The following is a 25,125-nucleotide window of genomic DNA, read 5'->3' as shown; positions in this document are numbered from 1 at the left end:
CTTTTGGTATTGACCAAATACCCTTTTTCCACCATGATTTGCAAATAAATTCTTTAAAAATCAAACAATGTGATTTTGTTTTTGTTTTTTTCCCTACATTCTGTCTCTCATGGTTGAGTTTACCCATGTTGACAATTACAGCCCTCTCTAATATTTTCAAGTGGGAGAACTTGCACAATTAGTAATTGAATAAATATTTATTTACCCCACTGTATTTCCCTCAACCATCTTTTTCTATTTTCAAACATTTTTGAAAATGCTTCAGGGAGCCACTAGGGCACAAAACACCGGTTGCCGACCCCCGAGTTAGGTGAAAGAGTGACAGTGACACATGCTCGCACACATTCCCGCCCACTCGTGCTTCTTACAACAGTCGCTGGCAGCCAATAAGTAAGATGAGCATAACTCGGTATACTAAACAACTAACAGTATTATCCTGTCAGGCTACTATAGAAGTAAAACTCAAGAGCCAGTCAGGAAGCAGCTACTTTATTTCACTACTCACTGGATGAACATTTCACTTAGATGCGTTGACATTCACTACACATTCAGGTTGGATTAATTTAACCTGATGTGCGTCTTATATTATATTACAGACTTGCCCTCAACCAATCAGGGTGTCAATCATCATGTCAGGGCTTACGTTTCATCTAAAATTCATTATAGAGCTCTTTTTTTATCAAAAAAAAAAAAAAAATCCTTGACTAGGCTCTGAATTTAGGATTCAGGGGAATTTTATTGCGCCAGCCAGAATGATTCTCATGAAAATAATAGCAGACATGACATTTGTTTTTCCTCCATCACAAGAAACTTAACGTGCCTCCCTGCTCCCCTTACAGTAGTTCTGCAAGTCACAATCTATGCAAAATAAAGGGCTCTTGCATCACTTCTGATTGGGACTTTTTTTCCTAACAAAATATGAAAAATCTATAGAAAACAATCTATATAGTTTATTAAAAGGTAGAGATATCAAAAAAAGAAATGGCTCTCTGTCATCGTGGAGTTTGGAAGCTAAATTCCAGCTAGGGGAAATTGCACTTGAGCTGCACAATGGGTCTAGCGCCGCCTCACTTTTTGCGCACGTGCTTGTATTTGTCCACGTAGGCCTTCACCAGGTTGGCCACCTTACTTGAGTTCACCTCACCACTCTTGCTGAGACATACCTGAGCAATGAAGACAAAAAATATTCAAGTCATTGCTGAAACAAAAGGAGCAGAAGTAAAAAGAAAAATACTTGCACACCTTCTCTACTGCTTTGCGGACAATCTCCTTGTACTCCTCCTTTGTGATTTCCTTCTTTTGGTAATAAGGTTTAATAGCATTCTTCACTTCATTTATAGCTTTCTCTTGGATCTGTTGTTTCTTAAGCAAAAACGGGACGAGATCCGCATTAAATGGGAACCCCGAAAAACGACGGTTATCTCAAGTTACCTTTTCTTTTTTGGAGCTATCCGCTTGAGCCTTGTGATGCTGAACTGGCGTTGTCGACGAAGGCATCGCCTGATTGACGGCTTGCTGGCTAATTTTGGTGGGAGTCGGGGGTAGGCCCGCTTTTCCGAAAGCGGCTGTATTGCTCGCAATCTAGGGTGAAGCGCAAATTGAAAGGAATTGGGTATTTTCTTTCTTTCTCTAGTAGTGATGCACGATAATGCATTTTTCAACCGATACCGATAATTTCCTCCTCGTTCCAACCGATAACTGATAATGTCAAGCCGATGATTCTATTAAAAGTCACAAGCCCCGTAGTTTAGCTTAGTTTATGTGTGTTTAGCTTTAGCATTCGCGCTAACAGCAGCCTCGTATTCGTTCCCAAAATCTTTGTGATGCAGTTTTAAATGGCTAATCGGGTTAGTGGTCTTGAATGAGGACGCCTTCTTTCCGCCTCGTGGAACATTTGCAGTGCATGTTTTGCAGATGGCGAGAGCACCGTTTCACACACGGGAAAAAAAAAATCAACCCACGCTAGTGACAGAGGCGCCATGATATCACCTCAACCCTGTAGTGTGACGCCGCCTCATCTATGACGCCATACTCCTCAACCCCTCCTCCATCAGGGGGCTTCAGAGAGAGGAGGGGTTGAGTAGGCGGCGATGCAGAATTGGACAAAACTGCATCAATTGCGCACATTTGGAGACTAAATGAAGTATATAATTATCGGATTGGATTATCGGATGAATTTTTTAAAATCTGGTTTATCTGTGTGACGTCATAATTGCCATTATCGGACGATAATTATCGGTAACCGATATCGTGCATCTTTATTCTCTAGCATTGCCATACCTGTGTTATCTGGCCATCGGGCTGAGCTGCTGCTGTCTGGCTCGCTTGTTGCATGGGAGGGGGCGGCGGGGGAGGCGGCGGTAGCCCCTGGGGACCCACGGCAGGCATCTGCATCAGCGGAACGGCGGGGTGGAGGTGCACGGGAATCGGAGGGGGCATGGCGTACGGCGCTGCAGGCTGTAAACCGGCCGGCATGGGTGCGCGGGGTCCCTGCATGGGGAAGTGGTGATGTAGGACGTTTAACTGCGGAGGTGGCGGAGGGAGCATCGCCGTCAGCACCGATGCAGGAGCGTTGCCGGGTACGGTTGCAGGTGCGGGTTCACTCTTAGCTGCATCTACAAATAAAACATGAACTCAATTCAGTGCCAATGATCGCGTTAGACATCCAACAGGGCGGACAGGAGTCGTTAGCGATAGACTGGTTTGACTGTTCAGCAACGCCAAGTCCCCCGTTGAGTTGCAGTTTAGCCTGTCGCAATATGCAATAATTCCATTTATCGCACGATAAATACAAATGAAGGCGGTAATTTTTCCGCTGCGATTTATCGCCTTGCGTGCACGTGCGTGCGGCAGACTTGCTGTTAAAAGTTTGGATTCCTTGTTACCAACTGCGCAAAATGCATCTTCGTTCCAAAATAGCGCCGGAGCCAATCGTTCCCACTATATCCTATTGTTCAACGTATACCGGCCGCGCCAGTGCTCCGGATTGACTGCGGACCATCTCCGACGTGCCGGTGTTATTGACGTGTGGGCGCTCCCGTCAGGAGTGACATTTCACGCGGGGCGGCTATTTTTCGGCACAACACCGGATATCTGAGTGGCAAATTAAGAGCACTGTGCTTCAAACTCATCCTATTTATGAAAGTCGATTGTCATATGCCGGTGTTGTGCAGTAATGAGCAGATGTGACTTCTGTGGCGTTTGCTAACTTTTTTAATGCGCGCACACACTAGATATCATGAAATAGCGAACTAGATGTGCTACGTCCCATGCCATTGGCTACGTGAGCCCAGAGTGATTATGGGACACGTAGTCCATATACTACATCAGGGGTGTCCACACTTTTTGCAAAGGGGGCCAAATTTGGTGTGGTAAAAATGTGGGGGGCCGACCTTGGTTGACGTACTTTACGTAGAACAATATATTTAAGCAAATTTCAGCAAGCCATTCTGTGTGTCACCTTTGCTTTATTATTTTTTTCAATTAATCATATCAACAATCTCGCAACTAGCTTTTGTTGCGTTCTCTTTCAATTCTCCAATTCTTGCGAAATACTGCTGCTGTGAAATTAAACTAGCTTCATGTTGCTTTAATTTCTCGCTACGTATCTTCCCTGTAATCTTGTCGTATATGTCAGCGTCTCTTGTTTGGCAATATCGCCTCAAATTGAACTCTTTGAAAACAGCGACTGTCTCTTTGCAAATGAGGCAGACACAGTTGTTGCGTATTTTAGTGAAGAAATAGTCCAATTTCCACCTATTCCTGAAGCGTCGGCTGTTGCAGTCAACTTTCTTTTTTGTGTTGATTGTCACCATTTTAGAAAATTGGGAGTTAAGGGTCACATGGGGTAATGTTGCTTAGAGTGCTGCTGCCTTTTAGTGGGTAAATGAGGAGCAGCATTTAGTGTGTAAGCTACTTCATATGATGGTAGCAGTACTGACCAATTTATTAAGTCTGTGTGCGGGCCAGACGTTATTGATTTTATGACAGAGGCTGGGGGCCGGATGAAATTTGACCAGGGGCCGCATTTGGCCACCGGGCCGGACTTTGGACATGTCTGTACTACATCGATGAATTATAAACCGCCATGACTGAATGGAAGTTAAGAAGGCCAAATCAATCCATACCAGTGACGAAAGATAACGCTGCAAATATTGTTTATTCAATATGCGACACAGATGGATTCGGACCACAAATAGGATGTCTTGCTCATGTACTAAACCTAGCTGCTAAGAGTGCTGTAGCAATCAACAGTGTGCCCCGCCTCACTTTACAAACAGTAAAGATTGTTCTCAGCACTTTTATACTAAATTTCTTCAGATCAGTTAGAAATAAGCACATAGATATTATGCACTAAAATGCATGTTTATATGATGGTAATTTAATTTTTGCTCGTTTGCCCAAAAAAAAAAAAAAAAAAAAAGAAACAAAAAGTATAGTTGTTATTTTTTTTTCCCAGAGCATTAAATGTATTGAAACAGAAAATCTTTTCCCCCGTATTGAAAATCGTACCGAACAGTGACTTAACTGTATCGTTGCATCTTTATGGAACACCACTGCAGAAGCTATGAGGGGAAAAGTTTTCATTTGCCTAAATGCCTACGTTATTAAATGCATTTTTTTTTTCTTGAAAAACACATTTTATATATTCTGTGTTTCTGTGTGGTATTAATATTGTTGTCTTTTACTTAAGAGGTATGGTCTATTGTTTTTAGTTGTGATTTCTTATCGCGTTTAAATGGGTGTACTTGATCTATTAATATATACTGTATTCTCACTGTGTTATTGTAATTTGGTCTAAAAAAATATTGGGGGGGGGGGGGGGGGCGCGCAATAATATCGCATATCGCAATAATTTATGAGATAAATTATCGCACACTAAAATTTGTTATCGCGAAAGGCCTAGTTGCAGTTCATTCACGAGAAACTTGGCCACACTTGGCTATTGTAAAATTAACAAATGACGGGAAGGTTTTGCCTCCATTACTTAATAATGTATTTGCGGGATGAAACTCTCACTATACCTGCGGCAGGCTGCTCCTCTTCGGACCGGTTCCAACCACCTGCTCCCCCCCTCTCTCTCTTGGAGTAATAATCCTGAACATCAGCAGGAAGTGTCCTCCGCACCGCCCAGCTGGACGCCGACGACCAGCCTGAGCGGTCCATCATGGAGTCGCCGCCGTCCGAGTCCTGTTTCCTGCGGCCGCCGCCGCGATTCTCATTAAAGCGGCTGTAGGCGTCGTTCCCTGAATAACTGTTGCTGTTCCGTGGCGGCCTGCGGTTGTCGTCATCCTGTTGGTTGTGAAAGCCCCGGTTGCCGCCTCCCCGGCCCGTTCCGCGTCCTCGTTCGTAGCCGCCGCGTCCCCTTGGCCCGCGATCTTCCCAGCGGGAGCCGGCGCCGACGTCCCAGTTTCTGCACTCGGCTTCGCCGCGGGTGTTTTCGGTAACCCAGTCGGGATTCTCCGACCAGCCTTGGTGTTCTGGCGACGTTTCGGTAGGGACGCCGTTTTCAAAGCGACCGGCACCTCCGTGATACCGTCGTCCCTCGAAGGCGTTGGCACCGCCCTGCATCGCCCTCCGGCCGCCCCTCCGAGGGGAGTGATCTCTGGAAAGCGGCCGCTCGGGGCTGTATCCTCGTCTGTGTGATCTCATCCTGGACGGGGACCTCGACTTGGATCTGGAGCGACTCCTGGACCGTCTCCTCTTCCTCTCGCGGCTGCGCTCCCTCCTGGCCGAGTCTCGCTCGTGCTCCCTTTCTCTGCTTCGAGCGCGGGAGGAACGGGAAGACGGCGGGCTGCCGGCGCGCTCTCTTGACCGCGAGCGGGAGCGTCTGCACGGCTCCCGTCTCGAGTCCCTTTTGGGCGACCAGGACGAGGTCGGGGAATGGAAGCGAGAGCGTCGTTGTCTGCCATTCTTCCTCTCATGGCTCGGATCCCTCTCCCCTCGGTCTTTGGAACGTTCGTCCGTAACGGAGGGTGGAGTTTCTGCAGCGGCTGATGGTACGCACTCCAAAATATTTCCGCTATTAGCCTCACTTACAGGTGAACTGCAGTCCATTGGAACTACGCTAGTATCATCTTTGGATAGATCATCATCTTTAACAACATCTTCCGAATCGTCACCTAGTGATGGAGCTTGTGTTTCAGATGTTTTAGACTCTTCAGATGCTTTTGCTTCTTGGTCAGCTACCTTCTCTTTTGAGGGTTCAGGACACGGAGAGGCCCGCTCAGGGCTTTCATGCGATTCTGTCGGCACATCCTGCGACACTTCATCACTGTGCTGTTCTGAGAATTCTTCACAAGTTTCCATTTTGTCATTTTGTTCAGTCACATTCTCGCACTCGGAAATGAGGTCGTCCAGAGTGTTCTCCAGTTCCGATGGCGGCGATGTGGAGATCTTCTCGTCTCCAGTTGAAATTGATGAGACAGGAGGATCCTCTTCTTGTGTAATAGTTTTGTCATCGGGGCACTCTGACTCGGGGCTTTTTGGAGGGGAGTCCAAAGGACAAGACAGTTGGCTGTTCTCATCGGGCTCCGGTCGTTCATCAGAGTCTTTTTCAAGTAGTGTGTCATTAGTGTCATGTTCCACATTACTGTTTAAAGATTCTGCACCTTTTTGCCCATCGGGGGAATTCACGTCATTCTGTTCTGCATTAGGACTTCCTTCTGTATCAGAGGCCTGATCAGAGTTGTTCACCTCACTATTGGTTTCACCTTTCTTCTCCCCCTCATCAGCGTTGTCAACCTCATCGCCCTCTTCATCGTCACTCGCCGACGGGCTTTCAACCAACTCGGACGACTGCTTTTTTCTGGTGTTTTTCCTCTTCCCGCTGGCCTTTCGGTTTGTTACCCGTTTGCCCTTCCTTTTGACCGGCACCGGAGACGTCTGACCGGCGGGTTTTGAGGCCTGACCGGCGGATGGGTCTGAGTCCAACGCGGCGGACTGCGGAGACGATGGGTCAGATGCATGAGGTTCCCCTTGGGATTTACTGTTGCGCCCTGATCGACGGGACGGGAGGGATTTGCTTTTTTTGGTGGGCGCTTTAGAGTTTGAGGCTCGTCCACCCCGCTTCTCTCCACCTTTAGGACAGGTAATGGCGCAGACTACACCCTGGAAAACTGTAATAACACAAGACATGTGAAAAAAGAAATCTATTTCTAATAAAATGACTTTTGGCAGAGAGCGAGGACTAGAGCTGAAACGAATACTCGAGCAACTCCAGTTTAAAAACTGATCCGAGTAATTTTATTCACCTCGAGGAATCGTTTAATTTTGCCAGCTCTAAGCATCACGTTTTGCTCGGACTACTTTTAACACGGGACAACGCGCTGACGTCACGTGCATAGAGGAAGAAGCAATCTAAAAAAAAAAAAACCTTACTGCAACCAACAGCCGTTACAAACTACATCGACGTTGCTAAAAACTAAGCCGCGTGATGCTAGTGTGATAGCAGGTAGTGTCCGATGCGTCTCATAGTGTTGAAATTCGCCCCCCCCGGCCCAGACGCACCCGCGGACAGCACCAACCAAAACAAGTGCCGCTCGGCTGACGCTGCCCCGCGTGCGCCCGCCGGGAAGGCCGAATCTCGCGCGTCCTCTTATTTTAACCCTTTGTACTGACTCCATGTTTCAAAAGCTTGAAGAACACTCACCAAAAACAGGTTGACAATTTATTCGTCGACAATGGTAAAAACAAGGCAAAAACAGACGACGGAGGGACAATTCTGGATCCAAAACAAGGCTATATGTTTCCGGGCAGAAAAAATCTGTGTTATCTCAGTGTCCAGTCTTTTTAAAGTCTTTGCGGAGGCGGGCCTTGTCGAAGGCGTTTCCGGGCGTTGCTTTTGGGCCATCCCCTCTGTGGCCGGTTTTGGCCGGCTTAGGTTCGTGCGCGGATTGGGACGCCCGCTATCAACTTTGCTGTCCGGGCTGGTTGTACTTGTTTTAGGACAAAGCGCTTTGTCCTTGGAGTTTGCTGGGAGAGCTGATTGCCAGAGTTGGTGCGTCAATGTTGTGATAAGACGGCATTGTGTATCTCTTCTATTTCTTCTCATTAAACTATGGTGTGCTATTTATTTTATATTAGTAGTGTAGTCCTACCGTAGATATGAAAATGATACTATTTCCTGATTAATTATATTACGTGTGCTAGACTAATGCAAACAGTTAGACGGTGCCTACGAAAACCTGTACCATATGTATGTGTTAGACTATATATGTCTTAGACTAATGCAAACAATTATATGGTGTGTGCGATGACGATATCTTTTCTCCTTCAACAGATATCACATGCATTTAGAACTAGATGCGAAATGACAGACTCGGCCGTGCCTGGGCAGCGTTAGTAAACAGCCGACATCTTTAAGCAGTAGACTTCTCAGCGCTAATAAATATGATGTTTAAAGCTGAAACAAATACTCGAGCAACTCGAGTAACTCGAGTTTAAAAACTGATCCGAGTAATTTTATTCACCTCAAGTTATTGTTTATTTTGACAGCTTTAAGCATCACGTTTTGCTCGGACTACTTTTAATGCGGGACAACGCGCTGATGTCACGTGCGTAGAGGAAGAAGCACAAAAAAAAAACTTACATCAGCCGACAGCCGCTACAAACGACGCCGACGTTGCTAAATACAAGCCCGCACGATGCTACGTTGATAGCAGGTAGCGTCTGATGACTCTGAGTCTCATAGAGATCTCATGTATGATGGACTAGATGCAAAATGACAGACTCGGCCGCGTCTGGGTAGCGTTAGTAAACAGCCGCCATCTTAAAGCAGTGGAGCGCTAAGCGCTAATAAATAAGATTAACTTTACTTTCACAAGCTCACATAACGTTAGCCCTGCGGAGGGCTAGGTTTCTATTAATTATGCCCACTGTCGATGCGTGGCTAACGTGTCTTACATACAGGCTTTAACATAGCATAGCGTTGTGGAGTGATGAGGGTGTAAAATAAAAACTCAATAATGCTAACTATCAATTTTAGCTCAGTAGTCATTGCTGGATAAAACACCCAAGTAGCACTGGTCCCTAATGTGCTCCAATACAGCCTGTATCATACATTTCAGTTTAGACTAACTTAAAACTTAACTAGAACTTAAAAATGGCTTGACACAAATAGAAACTCAATTGAAACACGTGGGAAAAAATCCTAACTTTTAAGTGATGTGTATTATCAAGCGTAACGGCATTTATATATATATATATATATATATATATATATATATATATATATATATATATATATATATATATACGTACATACATACATATAATTAAATATATATATTTTTTGAGTGAAAGCAGTGAATTAGTCTCTTTTTTTTTTTATTCTAGTTACATCTGAGATGCAATTGTTGGCTGTTTTCAACAATATACATCAAAAATAAAGACATTGAGTGACTGAAAATGGTTCAAGATTAGATTAAATGTCTTGTTTTCTCATGTGTATTTATAATTGCTCTTCACCTAAAAATATATTTGTTTTATCCGATTACTCGATTAGTCGATAGAATTTTCAGTCGATTCCTCGATTACTAAAATATTCGATAGCTGCAGCCCTAATAATGTTACTGTCACTCGCTCACGTAACGTTAGCCCTTCAGAGGGCTAGGTTTCGATTGATTATGACCACTGTCGATGCGTGGCTAACATGTCTTACATACAGGCTTTATTTAATCTGTAAAAACACAGCGCTGTAGAGTGATGAGGGTGTAAAATTAAAACATAATAAAGCAAACTGTCAGTTAGTTTTAGCTCAGCAGTCATTACTGAATAAAACACCAAGTAGCACTGGTCCCTAATGTGCTCCAACACAGCAGGTATTACACATTTATTTTGAACACTGCATAAAATCAAAATCCTATCAGTACTTACAGTTTAGACTCACTTAAAACTTAATCTTAAAAATAGCTTGACACAATGGAAATTCAATTGGAACACGTGGGAAAAACACATAGCTTTCAAGTGATGTGTGTTATCAAGCGTAATTACATTTTTAGGTAAGAAATATATATATTTTTTATAAGATATAGAAGTTTTTTAAGTAAAAGCAGTGAATTAGTCTTTTTATTCTAGTGACCTCTGAGATGCAATTGTTGGCTGTTTTCAACAATGTACATCGAAAATAAAGACTGATTGACTGAAAATGATTCAATATTTGATGAAATGTCTTGTTTTTAAATGTATATTAATAATTGCTCTTTACCTAAAAAAAATGTTTTATCCGATTACTCGATAGAATTTTCAGTCGATGACTAAAATATTCGACAGCTGCAGCCCTAGCGAGGACATACCCAAACTTGTCAGTAATCATTACTCACCAAAATGATCAGGCCCAAATGATGAAGTAGAGGTAATAGGAGATGAACAGAGTCCGAACGTAAATGGACCGTGGTGGTCATTAAGAGGCACGAACCTGCAAGGGAAAGTTGTCATCAGCTGTAAATGAACTACGAAGAGGCCTTTATGCATTTCCAAAACTTATACAAAGACAATGGCAGGGAAGATGATATTACCTTGAGGTTCCATTCGCGGTAATAGGGGCAACAGGAGAAAACCACGGGCATTCCTGTACCTGAACTTTGCATTCTTTCATTTCATAGAGTACATCCTTGCTCAGCAACACAGGTTGTCTGCTGGGAGAGAATGATCACGTCATGAGTCAAAATAGGCTAGGTTCATACTACATGTCTTAATGCACAAATCCGTTTTTTTGGCGTGCCCGTTCAGACTGCCTTTGTCCGTTGAGACTGTTCAAGTATCACGCATGCGCACTAATTTGTAGTCCGAGATGCGCTCAGAAAATAGACCCGCATGCGCAGAAGCATCAAAACAAATCACACATGCTAGCTGTATGTCATTCCACAGAGATCATATTTTGATTTCCAAAAAGAGGACACAAATAACAGACATTAATAATCCCCGTTTAGTCTTATATTCAAAGTTTATATGGACTGATAGAACGAATACACGCACACACGAGCCTTGACGTGTGTGCGTGAAATGACGTGTGTGCGTCAGTTTGCCCCGACTCGGCCATGTGTGCAATAATGAAATATTGCTCATTTGGCGCACAGAATGAATATCGAAAGTTGTAAGGCTTATTCTTTTCTTCATTTAATTTTTTTATGACTGTGGTCAAGCCCGCTTTGTGCTTAAAAGCAGAGTTCATGCTAGGCGCTAATGCCTACATGGCTGCCGTCCTCCGTGCCTCTTGCTCTTTGCTGACATAAATGTTGCATGAATTCCGATTTGGGCATCTTTACAGTTCAGACTGCCAGTCACGTTCTGAAAAAATGTGACTCAGATCGGATTTGAAATGGTCCACTTCTATGTGACTTGTCCCGTTCAGACCGTCAAGTTAATGCCTGACTCAAATCGGAAAAACACGAAAAAATCAGATTCGTGCATTAAGACCTGTAGTATGAACCTAGCCATATTGTATGCTGTCATTATGCCTGTTGCGATATGCAATATGTCAAATTATTGCATGGTAAATAAAAATGAGGGCGGTAATTTTCCCGGCTGCGAATTATCGCCGCGTACGTGCGTGCAAACATACATATGTCCGCGCGTGTGGTCCGTGCACTCGGCACACGTGCGTGTTGATTACATATGAGACTCCAGTAGCCTTTACAGATGTTTACTGGCCATCAACACGCCGTGGAATTAAAATTCAGACATAGAAAATAAGGATACACTTCTATAATAAATATTGTAAACTGTTAGCTTTGCTACATTGAGGGTAATGGAAAAAAAATAATGTACTAACCACTTTAGTCTGCTATAAAACATTGACAGTCTTCTCCCCAACGCAAAATTGCAGTTAAAAGGTGAGACAAAGTTAAGACCAACATAAGCTAAGTCTTTGTTTGAGCTAATGTTTTTTTTAATGCATTCGTAATTTAGTTTAAAGGTAATTTAGCTGTTGTTTGTGGGAATATGTGTCTGAACCATTTGTTATGAGCATTGTAAAAAAAAAAAAAAAAAAAATGTTAGCGTTTTATAGCATTTACCTTGACAACTTTTGGTATGTTAGCAAATTGTTCTTTTGTTGTACATAGATCCTTATTTAATTTTTTTTGTGATACCGTTTGAGGCTCAGCTCAGGTATTTTAATTTTTCATGTTCCTTATCAGATTACTCGATTATTCGAAAAGTAGTTACCCGATTAATCGACTACTAAAATAATCGATAGCTGCAGCCCTAATCGCGACAGGCCTAGCTGTCATTAACCTAGGAAAATGACTTACATGTCTTGTGTAGATGTAGCTGATGAGAGCAAAGGAGATGAGGGCCAATCACAGCAATCTGTTCCTCTCACCTGGAAAAAAAAATATTGAATGTTTTTTTTTTTTTTTAAAGAGGTGAATTCAAAAGCAAAATAACAAACAGAAAATCAAAATCCCACCTTTTTATAGTTTGCTGGAGACGACTCATCGTCGTTGCCTGGTAGAAGAATTGACAGATTAGAAATAGATGAATCAAGCTTGAAATTCATACAAAAAGCAGCTGCAGATTACATTTCCGAACGAGTCCTTTCGTCATCGAATCGGCCATTTTCTCTGCCCTTTGCTGTCTGGACCTCTTTCTAAATTTGCTTCTGGGAAGAAAATCCAAAAATAACTCAACTTTGTATAAATCATTTGGATTGATAAGGTATGACAAAATGATTCTTTACTTGAGAGACGCTATATTTTTGGGATCTCTACAGGCGAAATTCTCAGCTTCTGGTTCAACCACTCGTCTCCTCACTGGAACCTTTTATTGCAGAAAAATATAATATTTACAACTCACATTTGATTGTACAGTCTTGAAAAGTAGCAGAGAGTAGGAGGAAAAAAATGATTCCAACTGTCTAAGAACAGACCTGCACACAGCGCATGCTTCGGTCCCATCTGTAAACATTCCTGAATGGCCGTCTGTCCACGGGACAAGAAGGTACTATCTGCAACTATTGGGGGGGGGGGGGGGGGGGGGGTATCAATACAAACAATCAAAAAGCTTATAAAGTAACATCGCAGCGTTGTACATCACCTCTGCCCACGTAAGTAAGCATCCGAGGCAGAAGACATGACAGCAGCTTTCCGGCATGGCGAGCTCTCCTCCGGCCGGGACCCCCAAGCAGATCGGGCACCGTTCCGCCTCCTCGGCGTCGCTCCCGTCGGGTGGTGGCCCCTGGCCACCTACACCGGAACGCAATTTGAAGACATTATATATAATCCACTATAATGCATGACTGCGTGAAGACACCCACCACTTTCAGCTCCAGTCATGTCCAGAACTGGGCTGTCCCAATCACCGCTAAAACAAAAAGGTGTATGTTAAAAACTTGCCCATTCTTAACTCTTAATAAAATATGATTGTTTGAATCAATTCAAAACAGAAAAAGTCACAGAAAATTGTGCATTTTCACTAGTTTGAAAGAGTCACAACTTAAATAATGTGTATAACTGTGTGATAATGCTAGTTTGAGGAGTTTCCCATTTCTCACACATACCCACATTAATACAGTATTAATTTCATGCCTAATCAAGTCAATGAATGAGACTTCTATGGCAACGATGGACGCAGTTGTGATACTAATTAGCTTTCGCGTGTCCCGCTATCCAAACAATAACAAACGCTAATATGACTTTAACAACTAATAAACACTTAGTACTTATTCGTGGCTACTAATCGTTTGATGCTATTGTCGAAATGAGCTCTTAATTGATTGTGATTGCTTAGCATATGAGTTAACCCAAGCAGAACCCACCAAAATAGCAACTAAATAGCTTCGTGGCTTCTGCTGATTTAGCACAGCGACCAACCCCGAACTAAATCTATTTTTAGCGCCCCAAAATGCAGTCAAGGTCTTCGACTGACTAGTCACAAGCTTAATTTACCTCCTAGAACTAACCTACTAGCAGTTTGAGGATAACAACACGACACCTGCTTACGTCGCTAGAACAAGCTAACGCTTAAGGCCAGTTAGCAAAAACAAGCTACAGTCGCTTACTCACCTTTAAAGTGCCCCCGTGCCTTCTTCTTACGCGCCGGAACGCTTTCACTGTCCAGACTAATTTTTTCTCACTGTGATGAAATGCTAATGAATCGCTAAGCTAAGTTTGTAGTTACGGTAGTTGTTGTTTTGGGTTTAAAAAAATAAAAAAATATTTAAAAAAAACACGAGCTGAGATTTCACCAATTCTCGGCCACATGTCTCGCAGTGCGGCCGCTAGTTTTCGCGAGGAGCGCCCCTTATTGGACACAGCAAGCATTACACAAACAGAGGATGAAATACCAGGTATAAAATACTAGATAAAATGCAGAAAAATCCTCCATGACTGCAAATGAACTGAAAAAATATTTCTGGCAAGGGCGTAGGTTTGCATAGGGACGGTAGGGACATTACACCACCAATTTTTAGGGATGCTCAAATTGTCCCCACCAACTTTTAAGCAACCTTATTTGCATTATATAATGAGTTGAGTTATATAGGTAATTTAGATTGTCTTCCAATAGGTTGTAAGGATACAATGTGATATAGGTAATTTGGATTGTCTTCCAATAGGTTGTAAGGATAGAATTGACCCTACCATTATTAAGTGAATTACTTTCATTATGTTCAGACTTACCCTTTTTACTTGCTGAATGTGCCAGTCCATTTTTTCCCCCCTCAAACGAACGTTTGATCGGCTGATGACTAGAACCCCACATTCACACAATCCCGACAGAAAAGCATGTCTACATGCCGCCTCCTCCGCCCCTTTTGAAGAGGAGGGATAAAAGAAGGTTTTTTTTCCGACCAGCAGCAGCAGCAGCCACTGTAAGTAATGTAAAAAGACGTCAATGTTGTGGAGGTGGGGAACACACCACTAATTTTGTGACTGAAAGTCTGACCTGCATCAGAGTTAGAGTGGTATTATACAGTGTGAACTTGCTAACCTGTACAACTTGAGTAGAAAGCTGCTTAGAGAGATGTCTTCCTGTATGTTTTCTACTGTTAACGTTAATTCAACTGTGCATTTTGTGCATTTATTCCCCAATCAAAATGTATATATTTTCTAGATTATTTAAAAAATATATTTTTATTTGCAACCTGAGCACATTTTTGACCCCCCTAAAAAAACACACAACACACACACTGTGAATTTCCTTTATATGAAGCGAACATTTTGAAAAATGACTTTCTCCCATGAAAATAAGTTTGAACTTTTTTCACTTTACGTATGAACCAGCTATTTTCGAGAAATGTACCCTATCTGTTTGGTCTTATTAATGTCCCGTCCCCAGCAAAAAGTGTACAGTGGGGCAAATAAGTATTTAGTCAACCATTAATTGTGAAAGTTCTCCCACTTGAAAATATTAGCGAGGCCTGTCATTGTCAACATGGGTAAACCTCAACCATGTGAGACAGAATGTGGGGGAAAAAAATCCAGAAAATTACATTGTTTGATTTTTAAAGAATTTATTTGCAAATCATGGTGGAAAATAAGTATTTGGTCAATACCAACCGTTCATCTCAATACTTTGTTATGTACCCTTTGTTGGCAATAACAGAGGCCAAACGTTTTCTATAACTCTTCACAAGCTTTTCACACACTGTTGCTGGTATTTTGGCCCATTCCTCCCTGCAGATCTCCTCAAGAGCAGTGCTGTTTTGGGGCTGTCGTTGGGCAACACGGACTTTCAACTCCCTCCTCACACTGTAGCATCAAAATGATAAGAACGGGGAGCAAAAATCCCAGAACCACACAGGCGGGCCTAGAGAATGACCTACAGAGAGCTGGGACCACAGTAACAAAGCAGAGTAGTAACACAATGCGCCGCCAGGGACTCAAATCCTGCACTGCCAGACGTGTCCCCCTGCTGAAGAAAGTACGCGTCCAGGTCCGTCTGCTGCTCGCTAGAGAGCATTTAGGTGATCCAGAAGAGGACTGGGAGAGTGTGTTATGGTCAGATGAAACCAAAATAGAACTTTTTGGTAGAAACACAGGTTCTCATGTTTGGAGGAAAAAGAATACTGAATTGCACCATACCCACTGTGAAGCATGGGGATGGAAACATCATGCTATGGGGCTGTTTTTCTGCAAAGGGACCAGGACGACTGATCTGTGTAAAGGAAAGAATGAATGGAGCCACTTATCAAGAGATTTTGAGTGAAAATCTCCTTCCATCAGCAAGGCCATTAAAGATGAGACGTGGCTGGGTCTTTCAGCATGACAATGATCCCAAACACACAGCCAGGGCAACAAAGGAGTAGCTTCGTAAGAAGGATTTTAAGGTCCTGGAGTGGCCTAGCCAGTCTCCAGATCTCAACCCCATAGAAAATCTGTGGAGGGAGTTAAAAGTCCTGGTTGCCCAACGAAAGCCCCAAAACATCACTGCTCTTGAGGAGATCTGCAGGGAGGAATGGGCCAAAATACCAGCAACAGTGTGTGAAAAGCTTGTGAAGAGTTACAGAAAACGTTTGGCCTCCATTATTGCCAACAAAGGGTACATAGCAAAGTACTGAGATGCACTTTTGGTATTGACCAAATACTTATTTTCCACCATGATTTGCAAATATTTTTTTTAAAAAATCAAACAATGTGATTTTCTGTTTTTTTTTTTTCACATTCTGTCTCTCATGGTTGAGGTTTACCCATGTTGAGAATTACAGGCATCTCTAATATTTTCAAGTGGGAGAATTTGCACAATTAGTGGTTGACTAAATACTTATTTGCCCCACTGTACATGAAGGTTATGCTGTTATAGTGTCCCTACCAATGTTGAGACCAAACCTACGCCCTTGATTTCTGGATATCATTTGTCCCATTTCAAAGTTATGCCATACTTAAACCCTTCCATAGTCCAAATATTAATAACAGGTCTCTCGAGTATTTGTCAAATTATCTGTATGACACCCAAGCACAATTTAGAGTCATTTTGAGTAAACCTGAGCCATATTTATTTTAGGAGCTGCAAGAATTGGCGCATGAAATCATTAAGAGTTGAATTATTAAACTAAGCCAACCAGTGACAAAGGGAAAGTACATTTGTTTAAATTCAAAATTAAAGTCAATCCATAGAAAATGTGAAAAAGTGTTTTAATGCTATCATAGAAATACGGGATTTGAAAGTCCGTCAGAAGAGGAAAACATGAAAATGCAAAATGTTCAGTGTTTTTATTTAAAAACTATAAACAGTCACCAAAGTAAATAAAGCCAATCTCTAACAGACTGTTAGGTCTATGTTTAGTCACACATCCTACTGACACGGCAGAAATGAGGATGGGTGGGTCGCCCCCCGGTCAGATGCTAACAGGACAGGCAGTCATAAACGGTACACAACACACGGTAGAGAGGACAGTCTTGAGGACGTGAGCCGGAATGTGGCATGGTATTAAGAATGAAAAAATAGTACAATAAAACTCCACACTATATTAAGATAGAAAAAAGTAGTGAAGAAAATATTATACCTGCACGTAAAGCAAAGAACACAGGAGAAAACCTGTATAAAAACTCCATGTATTTAAACCAATTTACAAATACAAAAAAAGTTTGGTACGCGCACTGTGCCCGTACAATGACAAAACGCTTACAGTGGATAGATATATATGTCACTTGTTTTTCTGTGTGTGTGTGCACGCACGCATTGAGGGGAAGAGGTGTGAGGGAACAGAAATTGGGGAAAATACCTTCAATATTTTTTTTTTCTTCTACAAAATGACGATATATTATTCCATACTCTTTCAGCCAGCAAAATGAGTTCTACAAGGTCTTATAATACAAAATGTCACAGTTCCACAAAAAACTGTTTTTCCTCTCCCTAGGCTTTACAGCATCAGTACCTTTGCAGAAGTATTTACAGGGTTTAAAGTACATTCATCCACTGCTGAGTATAGAATCACATTAGATACAAGTGACCAGGGATCATAAAAAAAGCAAACAAAAAAAAAAGCATCCTACTTTATTCAACCCTACCAAAGTAATGCTTCTATTACACCACAGAGCAAGTTCTCCAGTGGCATCATCGTGAAAGAGGTTCTTTATATATATTCACAACATATTTACAAGATTCATTTCATTAATTGTAATGGTATTCATTTCAATAATAAATAAGTGAAAATATATCAACTCAAGTAAGAAAACCAAGCTACCAAGTTTGAAAGGAAAACGAAAACAAACAAAAAAAGTCTGCGCCAGTTGCCGGCCGAGTCCTCCTCCATCACGACCCTGTGGGACGCCTTCCAAAGCCCGCCCCGCTCACACGGGACCCCTAAAACCCGGTGGTCTTCATTCAGTCGGAACTTGTTAGTTCATGGGAAGAAGAAGAGAAAAAAAAAACGAAAAATGTGCTCGTGTTTGGTGCTAATCTTCTCAGGGGTTTGTCAGTGGATTCCCTCAGAAAAGCCATCGGAAGGAGCTCCTTCTGATGGGGCAGCTGGTGGAAGACCCCGTGGCAGTTTTTGGACGAGGGTACGTGGCGGGATTTTCAAACACAGGTTGAAGGAGCCGAGGATCGGTCGGGATGCGGGAGAGGGATTCCGAGCGATAGTGGCAGGAGGAGGTTCTTCAGTCCGGATCCTGCGCGCTGCTTCCTCACAGACCCGCTACGTTCACACCGGCGGCTTTCTCCTCCGGTGTCGGCGGACGCGCGAGGGCGTCGGAGGGGTTTCCTAGAGGTTGTCCTTTTGGCGTTAGGCCTGGAGCGAACGTGTCAGTTCATAAAGGCATTTGGCTAGCGTGGTGGAGACCTCCATGTTACTCAGTGCGAGCACAGAGAGGTGAGGCTCGTGCTTCTTTACCAGCCTAGAAACAGAAAGATGTCAGTCAAGGGCTTAGCAAATTCATAACACTTGATTTGTAGTCAACCTACATGCGACCGCAGTCCGAGTGCTTGGCGATGTTCTTCAACGTTAAGGCAGCAGTTAGTCTTATGTGTTTGGTCACTGGTCCCTCCTTCTCATCCTAGGATGGGAAAAAAATCAAGACATAGGAACATTTTTTCTCATGTTAGAGGTCTTTACTCTGGGTGAGGCTAGTTCTACTAACCGTAAAGTCCCTGAAGACCAGGTTTCGAGAGCCTCTACGGAGGGCCATGAGAGCTGCGCTCGGATGATTGACGATTGCTTTCGGCGGTCGCGCCGCCGGAGTACTCCCTGGCACTGGCGGCGTCCTATAAAACCACACAGCCAAAATGTTGCTTCAAAACCATTCTCTATGCTCACTGAAATTTACATGTTATACATACTGGGAAGGGGTCGAGTTGGGGCTTTGAGCCTGCTGTTCCTCCAGTTTGAGTCCAGCCAACAAAGCCTCCCGAGAACAGTGCTTATCCTGGATGCGAGAAACCAAGACGTCTAACAGTGCTTACAATAGCCAAACAAAAGAAGTAAATACTTATGGCGGAAAACACTTGAAGTTCTACTCTGAGACCCCCAATTTGGCCAAATTTCAAAACTCCGATATGCACGTGTGATACATCATGGAAAGCTTAAAATCTCAATTTTTAGGAGGAACAAACATTTTGAACTTCAGGGCATTTTTAAAAAAAAAAAATTTTTTTTTTTTTAAACAGCAAAACCCTATCTGGAGGTGAGAGCACACGAGAGCAGAATTACAGACGCCATGACTCTAACGAGGTATTATCGCGTACTTATCTTGTTTCGATCCAAAAACTCCATGTGGCATATACAGTGGGGCAAATAAGTATTTAGTCAACCACTAATTGTGCAAGTTCTCCCACTTGAAAATATTAGAGAGGCCTGTAATTGTCAATATGGGTAAACCTCAACCATTAGAGACAGAATGTGGGGGAAAAAAAACAGAAAATCACATTGTTTGATTTTGAAAGAATTTATTTGCAAATCATGGTGGAAAATAAGTATTTGGTCAATACCAAAAGTTCATCTCAATACTTTGTTATGTACAATTTGTTGGCAATAACGGAGGCCAAACGTTTTCTGTAACTCTTCTCAAGCTTTTCACACACTGTTGCTGGCATTTTGACCCATTCCTCCATGCAGATCTCCTCTAGAGGAGTGATGTTTTGGGGCTGTCGTTGGGCAACACGGACTTTCAACTCCCTCCACAGATTTTCTATGGGGGTGGCTAGGCCACTCCAGGACCTTGAAATCATTCTTACAAAGCCACTCCTTTGTTGCCCTGGCTGTGTGTTTGGGATCAGTGTCATGCTGAAAGACCCAGCCACGTCTCATCTTCAATGCCCTTGCTGATGGAAGGAAATTTTCACTCAAAATCTCTCGATACATGGCCCCATTCATTTTTTCTTGTCCAAAGTCCGGCCCGGGGGCCAAATGCGGCCCGTGGTCAAATTTCATCCGGCCCCCAGCCTCTGTCATGAAATCAGTAACGTCTGGCCCGCACACAGACGTAATAAATTGGTCAGCAGTACTTCTACCAGCATATGAAGTAGCTTACACACTAAATGCTGCTCCTCATTTACCCACTTAAAGGCAGCAGCACTCTAAGCAACATTACCCCATGTGACCTTTTACTTCCAATTTTCTAAAATGGTGACAATCAACAACAACAAAAAAAGAAAGTTGACTGTGACGGCCGACGCTTCAAGGATAGGTGAAAATTGGACTATTTCTTCACTAAAATACGCAACAACTGTGTCTGCCTCATTTGCAAAGAGAAAGTCGCTGTTTTTAAAGAGTTCAATGTGAGGCGATATTACCAAACAAGACACGCTGACATGTATGACAAGATTACAGGAAAGATAAGCTGTGAGAAATTGAAGCAATTTAAAGCTAGTTTAATTTCACAGCAGCAGTATTTCGCAAGAGCTCCAGAGTCGAAAGAGAACGCCACAAAGGCTAGTTGAGAGATTGTTCTAATTATCAATTAAAAAAAATAAATAATAATAATAATAAAGCAAATGTGACACACAGAATGGCTTGCTAAAATTTGCTTAAATATATTGTTCTACGTAAAGGATGTCAGCCAAGGTCGGCCCCCCACATTTTTACCACACCAAATCTGGCCCTCTTTGCAAAAAGTTTGGACACCCCTGCTTTACAAAGATCAGTCGTCCTGGTCCCTTTGCAGAAAAACAGCCCCAAAGCATGATGATGCTATTTTGGTTTTATCTGACCATAACACATTCTCCCAGTCCTCTTCTGGATCATCCAAATGCTCTCTAGCGAACTGCAGACGGGCCTGGACGTGTACTTTCTTCAGCAGGGGGATACGTCTGGCAGTGCAGGATTTGAGTCCCTGGCGGCGCATTGTGTTACTGATAGTAGCCTTTGTTACTGTGGTCCCAGCTCTCTGTAGGTCATTCACTAGGTCCCCCCGTGTGGTTCTGGGATTTTTGCTCCTCGTTCTTGTTATCATTTTGATGCCACGGGGTGAGGAGGGAATTGAAAGTCCGTGTTGCCCAACGACAGTCCCAAAACATCACTGCTCTAGAGGAGATCTGCATGGAGGAATGGGCCAAAATACCAGCAACAGTGTGTGAAAAGATTGTGAAGAGTTACAGAAAACGTTTGGCCTCCGTTATTGCCAACAAATTGTACATAACAAAGTATTGAGATGAACTTTTGGTATTCACCAAATACTTATTTTCCACCATGATTTGCAAATATTTTTTTAAAAAAATCAAACAATGTGATTTACTGGGGTTTTTTCCACATTCTGTCTCTCATGGTTGAGGTTTACCCATGTTGACAATTACAAGTGGGAGAACTTGCACAATTAGTGGTTGACTAAATACTTATTTGCCCCACTGTATCTCTGAGTGTCAAGACACAGCTGATAGGTGAAACATGGTAATATAACAAGGGTCGCGATTAGGGCTGCAGCTATCGATTATTTTAGTAGTCGATTAATCGATGAACTAGTTAGTTCGAATAATCGAGTAATCGGATAAGGAACATGAAAAATTAAAATACCTGCGCTGAGCCTCAAATGGTATTAAACATAAATTATGGGGACCTGTGTACAACAAAAGAACAATTGGCTAACTTACATAACAAAAGTCCGCTAGCTTAAATGCTATAAAATGCCAACTTTTTTTTCCCCAATGCTTTTTAAAAAAATGGTTCAGACTCATATTCCCACAAAAAAAAAACGGCTAAATATACATATAAACTAAATTACAAATGCATTAAAAAACATTAGCCCAAACAAAAACTTATCTTACGTTGGTCTTAACTTGGAGCAGTTTGATTCAGCCATGTGAAATGAGGCAGACCAGAGGGCATTGTATCCTCCTTAATCAATCAACTAAATGTAAACACTTTCAAAATAAACCATTACAAGGCCACTTTGATTAAACGAATATTCGAGGCAGAAAAATATAATTTGAATATTTTTTTTCTAATCGAATACTCGAGTTAATCGATTAATCGTTGCAGCACTAGTCGCGATGCAGAAATCGCAGACATCAAGGAGTGGTGGAGATTTTCTTTTTCATATATTTACCCTTTTAAACGTTTTTTTCCCCCAATTTTTCTTTGCTTGGATCGATTATTTATCATCTAACACATCGGAGAAAATGCGACAGTAACAAAAAAAATACAATTAAGTAATAGTTATGAGGTAGATATCCGTGACTTTTTTACAGACGCCATTTTTTTTTCATTGTGACATCATTAGTTTAAAAGTTTAAAATATGCAAGTGAATCATTTTTTAAAGTTTTTTTTTTTTTAACGAAATATTAGACATGAATTCATGATTCGAAGCTAAAATTTACAGACATTTTGAATAATAAATTTAATTACTAGGGTTGTTCCGATCATGTTTTTTTGCTCCCAATCCGATCCCGATCGTTTTAGTTTGAGTATCTGCCGATCCCGATATTTCCCGATCCGATTGCTTTTTTTTTGCTCCCGATTCAATTCCAATCATTCCCGATAATTTTTCCCGATCATATACATTTTGGCAAAGCATTATGAAAAAAATGAATAAAACTCGGACGAATATATACATTCAACATACAGTACATAAGTACTGTATTTGTTTATTATGACAATAAATCCTCAAGATGGCATTTACATAATTAACATTCTGTGAGAGGGATCCACGGATAGAAAGATTTGTGACTTTGTATATTGTGACTAAATATTGCAATCTAGTGTATTTGTTGAGCTTTCAGTAAATGATACTGAAGGCCATGCCCAATGCATGATGGGAAGTGGAACCATGACAAGTGAAACCACGACTGTGCGTAGTGCTACCAATTCATATATCTTCTCTGCGATGGGATACATTTCAAAGCGCTAAGAAAAAGATCACTTGCTATCTTACTTCCACACATTGCCTCCCATGATATTTCTAGATAGGGAGAGGGATTGTAAGGTTTAAGCCAATTAAAATAAGATTCCTAAGGCTGCCAAAATTCACTTTACTCATTGTACGCTGCCTTTTAGCTCTCTATAATGGCAAAACGGCGCCATTACAGATACAGCGCGACAATGCGTGAGTGGGTTGTGCAGCGCATGCATTAATTGCGCTATAAATATTTTAACGTGATACATTTTTAAAATAATTACTGCCGTAATTTTAAGCCTAAACTAACGACTCTGGATAAGTGTAACATATTATGTCTGTAACATTAAATACAACTAGAAAACAAATTTTTTTAAAAATTGTTTTTTAAAAAGGCATGGCCGATATTTTTTTGCCGATTCCGATACTTTGAAAATGACGTGATTGGACCCGATCGATCGGCATCTCTAATAATTACTTACCTTCTTTTTATGGCTAGGTTGAAACAAAAGCGGTTGCTCGACGTCTGTAAACGGGGGTTTTCAGGGTAAAACGGACAAATTAAAAATAGTTCGCGGGCTTAATGCGCCATGAATCTGCTATGGCATCATATAGACATATTGTTCTATCAAACACAACCGTTGTTTTGGGTTGAAATACTGAAGTGTCTTTTAAAGAGGAGTGCAAGAGCAGAAACTGCTTTTTCAGTCTGTGTTTTCCGCCATATCCAATTGAGGTACTAACAAACTACATTATCCATTAAAAAAATTAGCTTAGCTCTTATCAGATAATAAAGGGGTTTCATGAGGTGTTCTTCCAAAAGCTCATACCTGTAGATGCGTGATGAAGGACAATCTCTGCCGCGGAAAAGGATCACATCCTTCCCACTGACACTGGCCTCCATACACATCCTTTCCACCATGCTGTGTTGCTGCATGGTAAAACACTTGGGACGGAGTTTCAAACCACCTAGAGGAGCACGATGTTAAATCATCAGACAAAATTTTAAGCCAGTGCGTCGGGGGCAAGAAAACATCTAGACTATCATGTTTATGACTAAGCTTACCGTTTACAGGATTGCCACAGACATTTGTAGTTCTGCCCCGCTTTCCTATTTTGCTCGGGCGGTACTGTGGGGGCTTGCTGCGTTGAAGGGAGCTGAGGGTTGTTGCTGTCCGCTGGAGCCGACTGGGTCGCGGGGGGCGGGGACGGGGTTACAGTGGGCTGTGGAGGAGCCACGTCCAACAGTATGAGGTAACATGAGGGATTTCAGTGCAGAAAAGGCATTTTGATCACGAACGTAGATTGTGCAATACATGCAAGAAACAAAATTCCAGAATAACCCAAAATATACTAGATCTTCAAACTAGGGATGTCCCGATCAAGGTTTTTGCACTTCCGATCCGATATCGATATTGTTTTGCACTTCCGATCCGATACTGATATTGGTCGATACCGATACCGGCCTATCCGAGCATGTATTAAAGTTTAAAGTGATTTAGCCTACTTACTTAGTTGTCAGACTCATGTTGAAAAGGATTTTAGTACTCTTGATAACAACTCACCACCTGAATTAGGTGAGTCTGAATAACACACAATGGTTGGTAACAAGAAACTGACCTGTTTATTCAGTGATAAACACAAAACATTATAAATAACAAACAGAAACGGCATATTCAGTCAGTCAAACGTGCAAATAATATTGTAAACCGTCTTAAAAGAGCAAAACGCACAAACAAACTCCGTGGAAAATAAACTATTAACTCAGCATCAGTTCCATGCTCTTGAATACAGAGCCCCAAGGGTGCCAGGGTAGAAATTTTTTTTAAAAATCTTAGCTAATCTGTACCCACAGTTTAGCAATCTGTACCCACAGTTTACTAATCTGGTCCCTCGGCGTTTGGAGTCCCCGCCAAA

General features: G+C 42.1%; 2 protein-coding genes across 5 annotated transcripts in view; both read right to left on the bottom strand.

Moving 5' to 3' along the window:
• Nucleotides 1–470: 470 nt before the first annotated feature.
• Nucleotides 471–14,231, bottom strand: scaf11 (SR-related CTD-associated factor 11). 4 transcript variants are annotated; one of them, XM_057856295.1, is made up of 15 exons: nucleotides 14,007–14,231; nucleotides 13,259–13,305; nucleotides 13,039–13,187; nucleotides 12,872–12,955; nucleotides 12,683–12,762; nucleotides 12,525–12,604; nucleotides 12,413–12,450; nucleotides 12,255–12,325; nucleotides 10,518–10,637; nucleotides 10,323–10,417; nucleotides 5,025–7,118; nucleotides 2,281–2,615; nucleotides 1,432–1,581; nucleotides 1,243–1,362; nucleotides 471–1,163 (listed from the first exon to the last, which is right to left on the bottom strand). In XM_057856295.1, the coding sequence occupies exons 2-15, from the start codon at nucleotides 13,275–13,277 to the stop codon at nucleotides 1,068–1,070; spliced, it is 3,531 nt and encodes a 1,176-aa protein (XP_057712278.1). In that variant the 5' UTR covers nucleotides 13,278–13,305; nucleotides 14,007–14,231; the 3' UTR covers nucleotides 471–1,067. The 4 variants fall into 4 exon arrangements, with proteins under 4 accessions (XP_057712278.1, XP_057712281.1, XP_057712280.1 ...); XM_057856298.1 differs by having other exon boundaries at nucleotides 10,518–10,634; XM_057856297.1 differs by lacking the exon at nucleotides 14,007–14,231 and adding an exon at nucleotides 13,904–13,922.
• A 2,721-nt stretch (nucleotides 14,232–16,952) lies between these two features.
• Nucleotides 16,953–25,125, bottom strand: part of arid2 (AT-rich interactive domain 2) — a 50,910-nt gene continuing 42,737 nt past the window's right edge. Inside the window, exons 17-22 of the mRNA XM_057855594.1 lie at nucleotides 24,275–24,432; nucleotides 24,039–24,177; nucleotides 19,222–19,307; nucleotides 19,023–19,146; nucleotides 18,847–18,938; nucleotides 16,953–18,779 (exon numbers count right to left, since the gene is read on the bottom strand). Coding sequence (XP_057711577.1) covers nucleotides 18,668–18,779; nucleotides 18,847–18,938; nucleotides 19,023–19,146; nucleotides 19,222–19,307; nucleotides 24,039–24,177; nucleotides 24,275–24,432 — 711 coding nt within the window. The 3' untranslated portion in view covers nucleotides 16,953–18,667. The remainder of the gene's footprint in view (nucleotides 18,780–18,846; nucleotides 18,939–19,022; nucleotides 19,147–19,221; nucleotides 19,308–24,038; nucleotides 24,178–24,274; nucleotides 24,433–25,125) is intronic.

This window comes from Corythoichthys intestinalis, chromosome 13 (assembly GCF_030265065.1).
Source record: "Corythoichthys intestinalis isolate RoL2023-P3 chromosome 13, ASM3026506v1, whole genome shotgun sequence".
Classification (NCBI taxonomy): Eukaryota; Metazoa; Chordata; class Actinopteri; order Syngnathiformes; family Syngnathidae; genus Corythoichthys; species Corythoichthys intestinalis.
The sequence above is the reverse complement of the archived record's forward strand: the minus strand, read 5'-3'. Positions and strand labels throughout refer to the sequence as shown.

Excerpts from the sequence above, each read along its gene's own strand:
- scaf11 (XM_057856295.1), bottom strand. Across the intron at positions 12,451-12,524 it reads GAAAGGACTCGTTCGGAAAT|GCAACGACGATGAGTCGTCT; the intron begins GTAATCTGCAGC and ends TTCTTCTACCAG. Across the intron at positions 7,119-10,322 it reads ATTTGGGCCTGATCATTTTG|TTTTCCAGGGTGTAGTCTGC; the intron begins GTGAGTAATGAT and ends GTGTTATTACAG.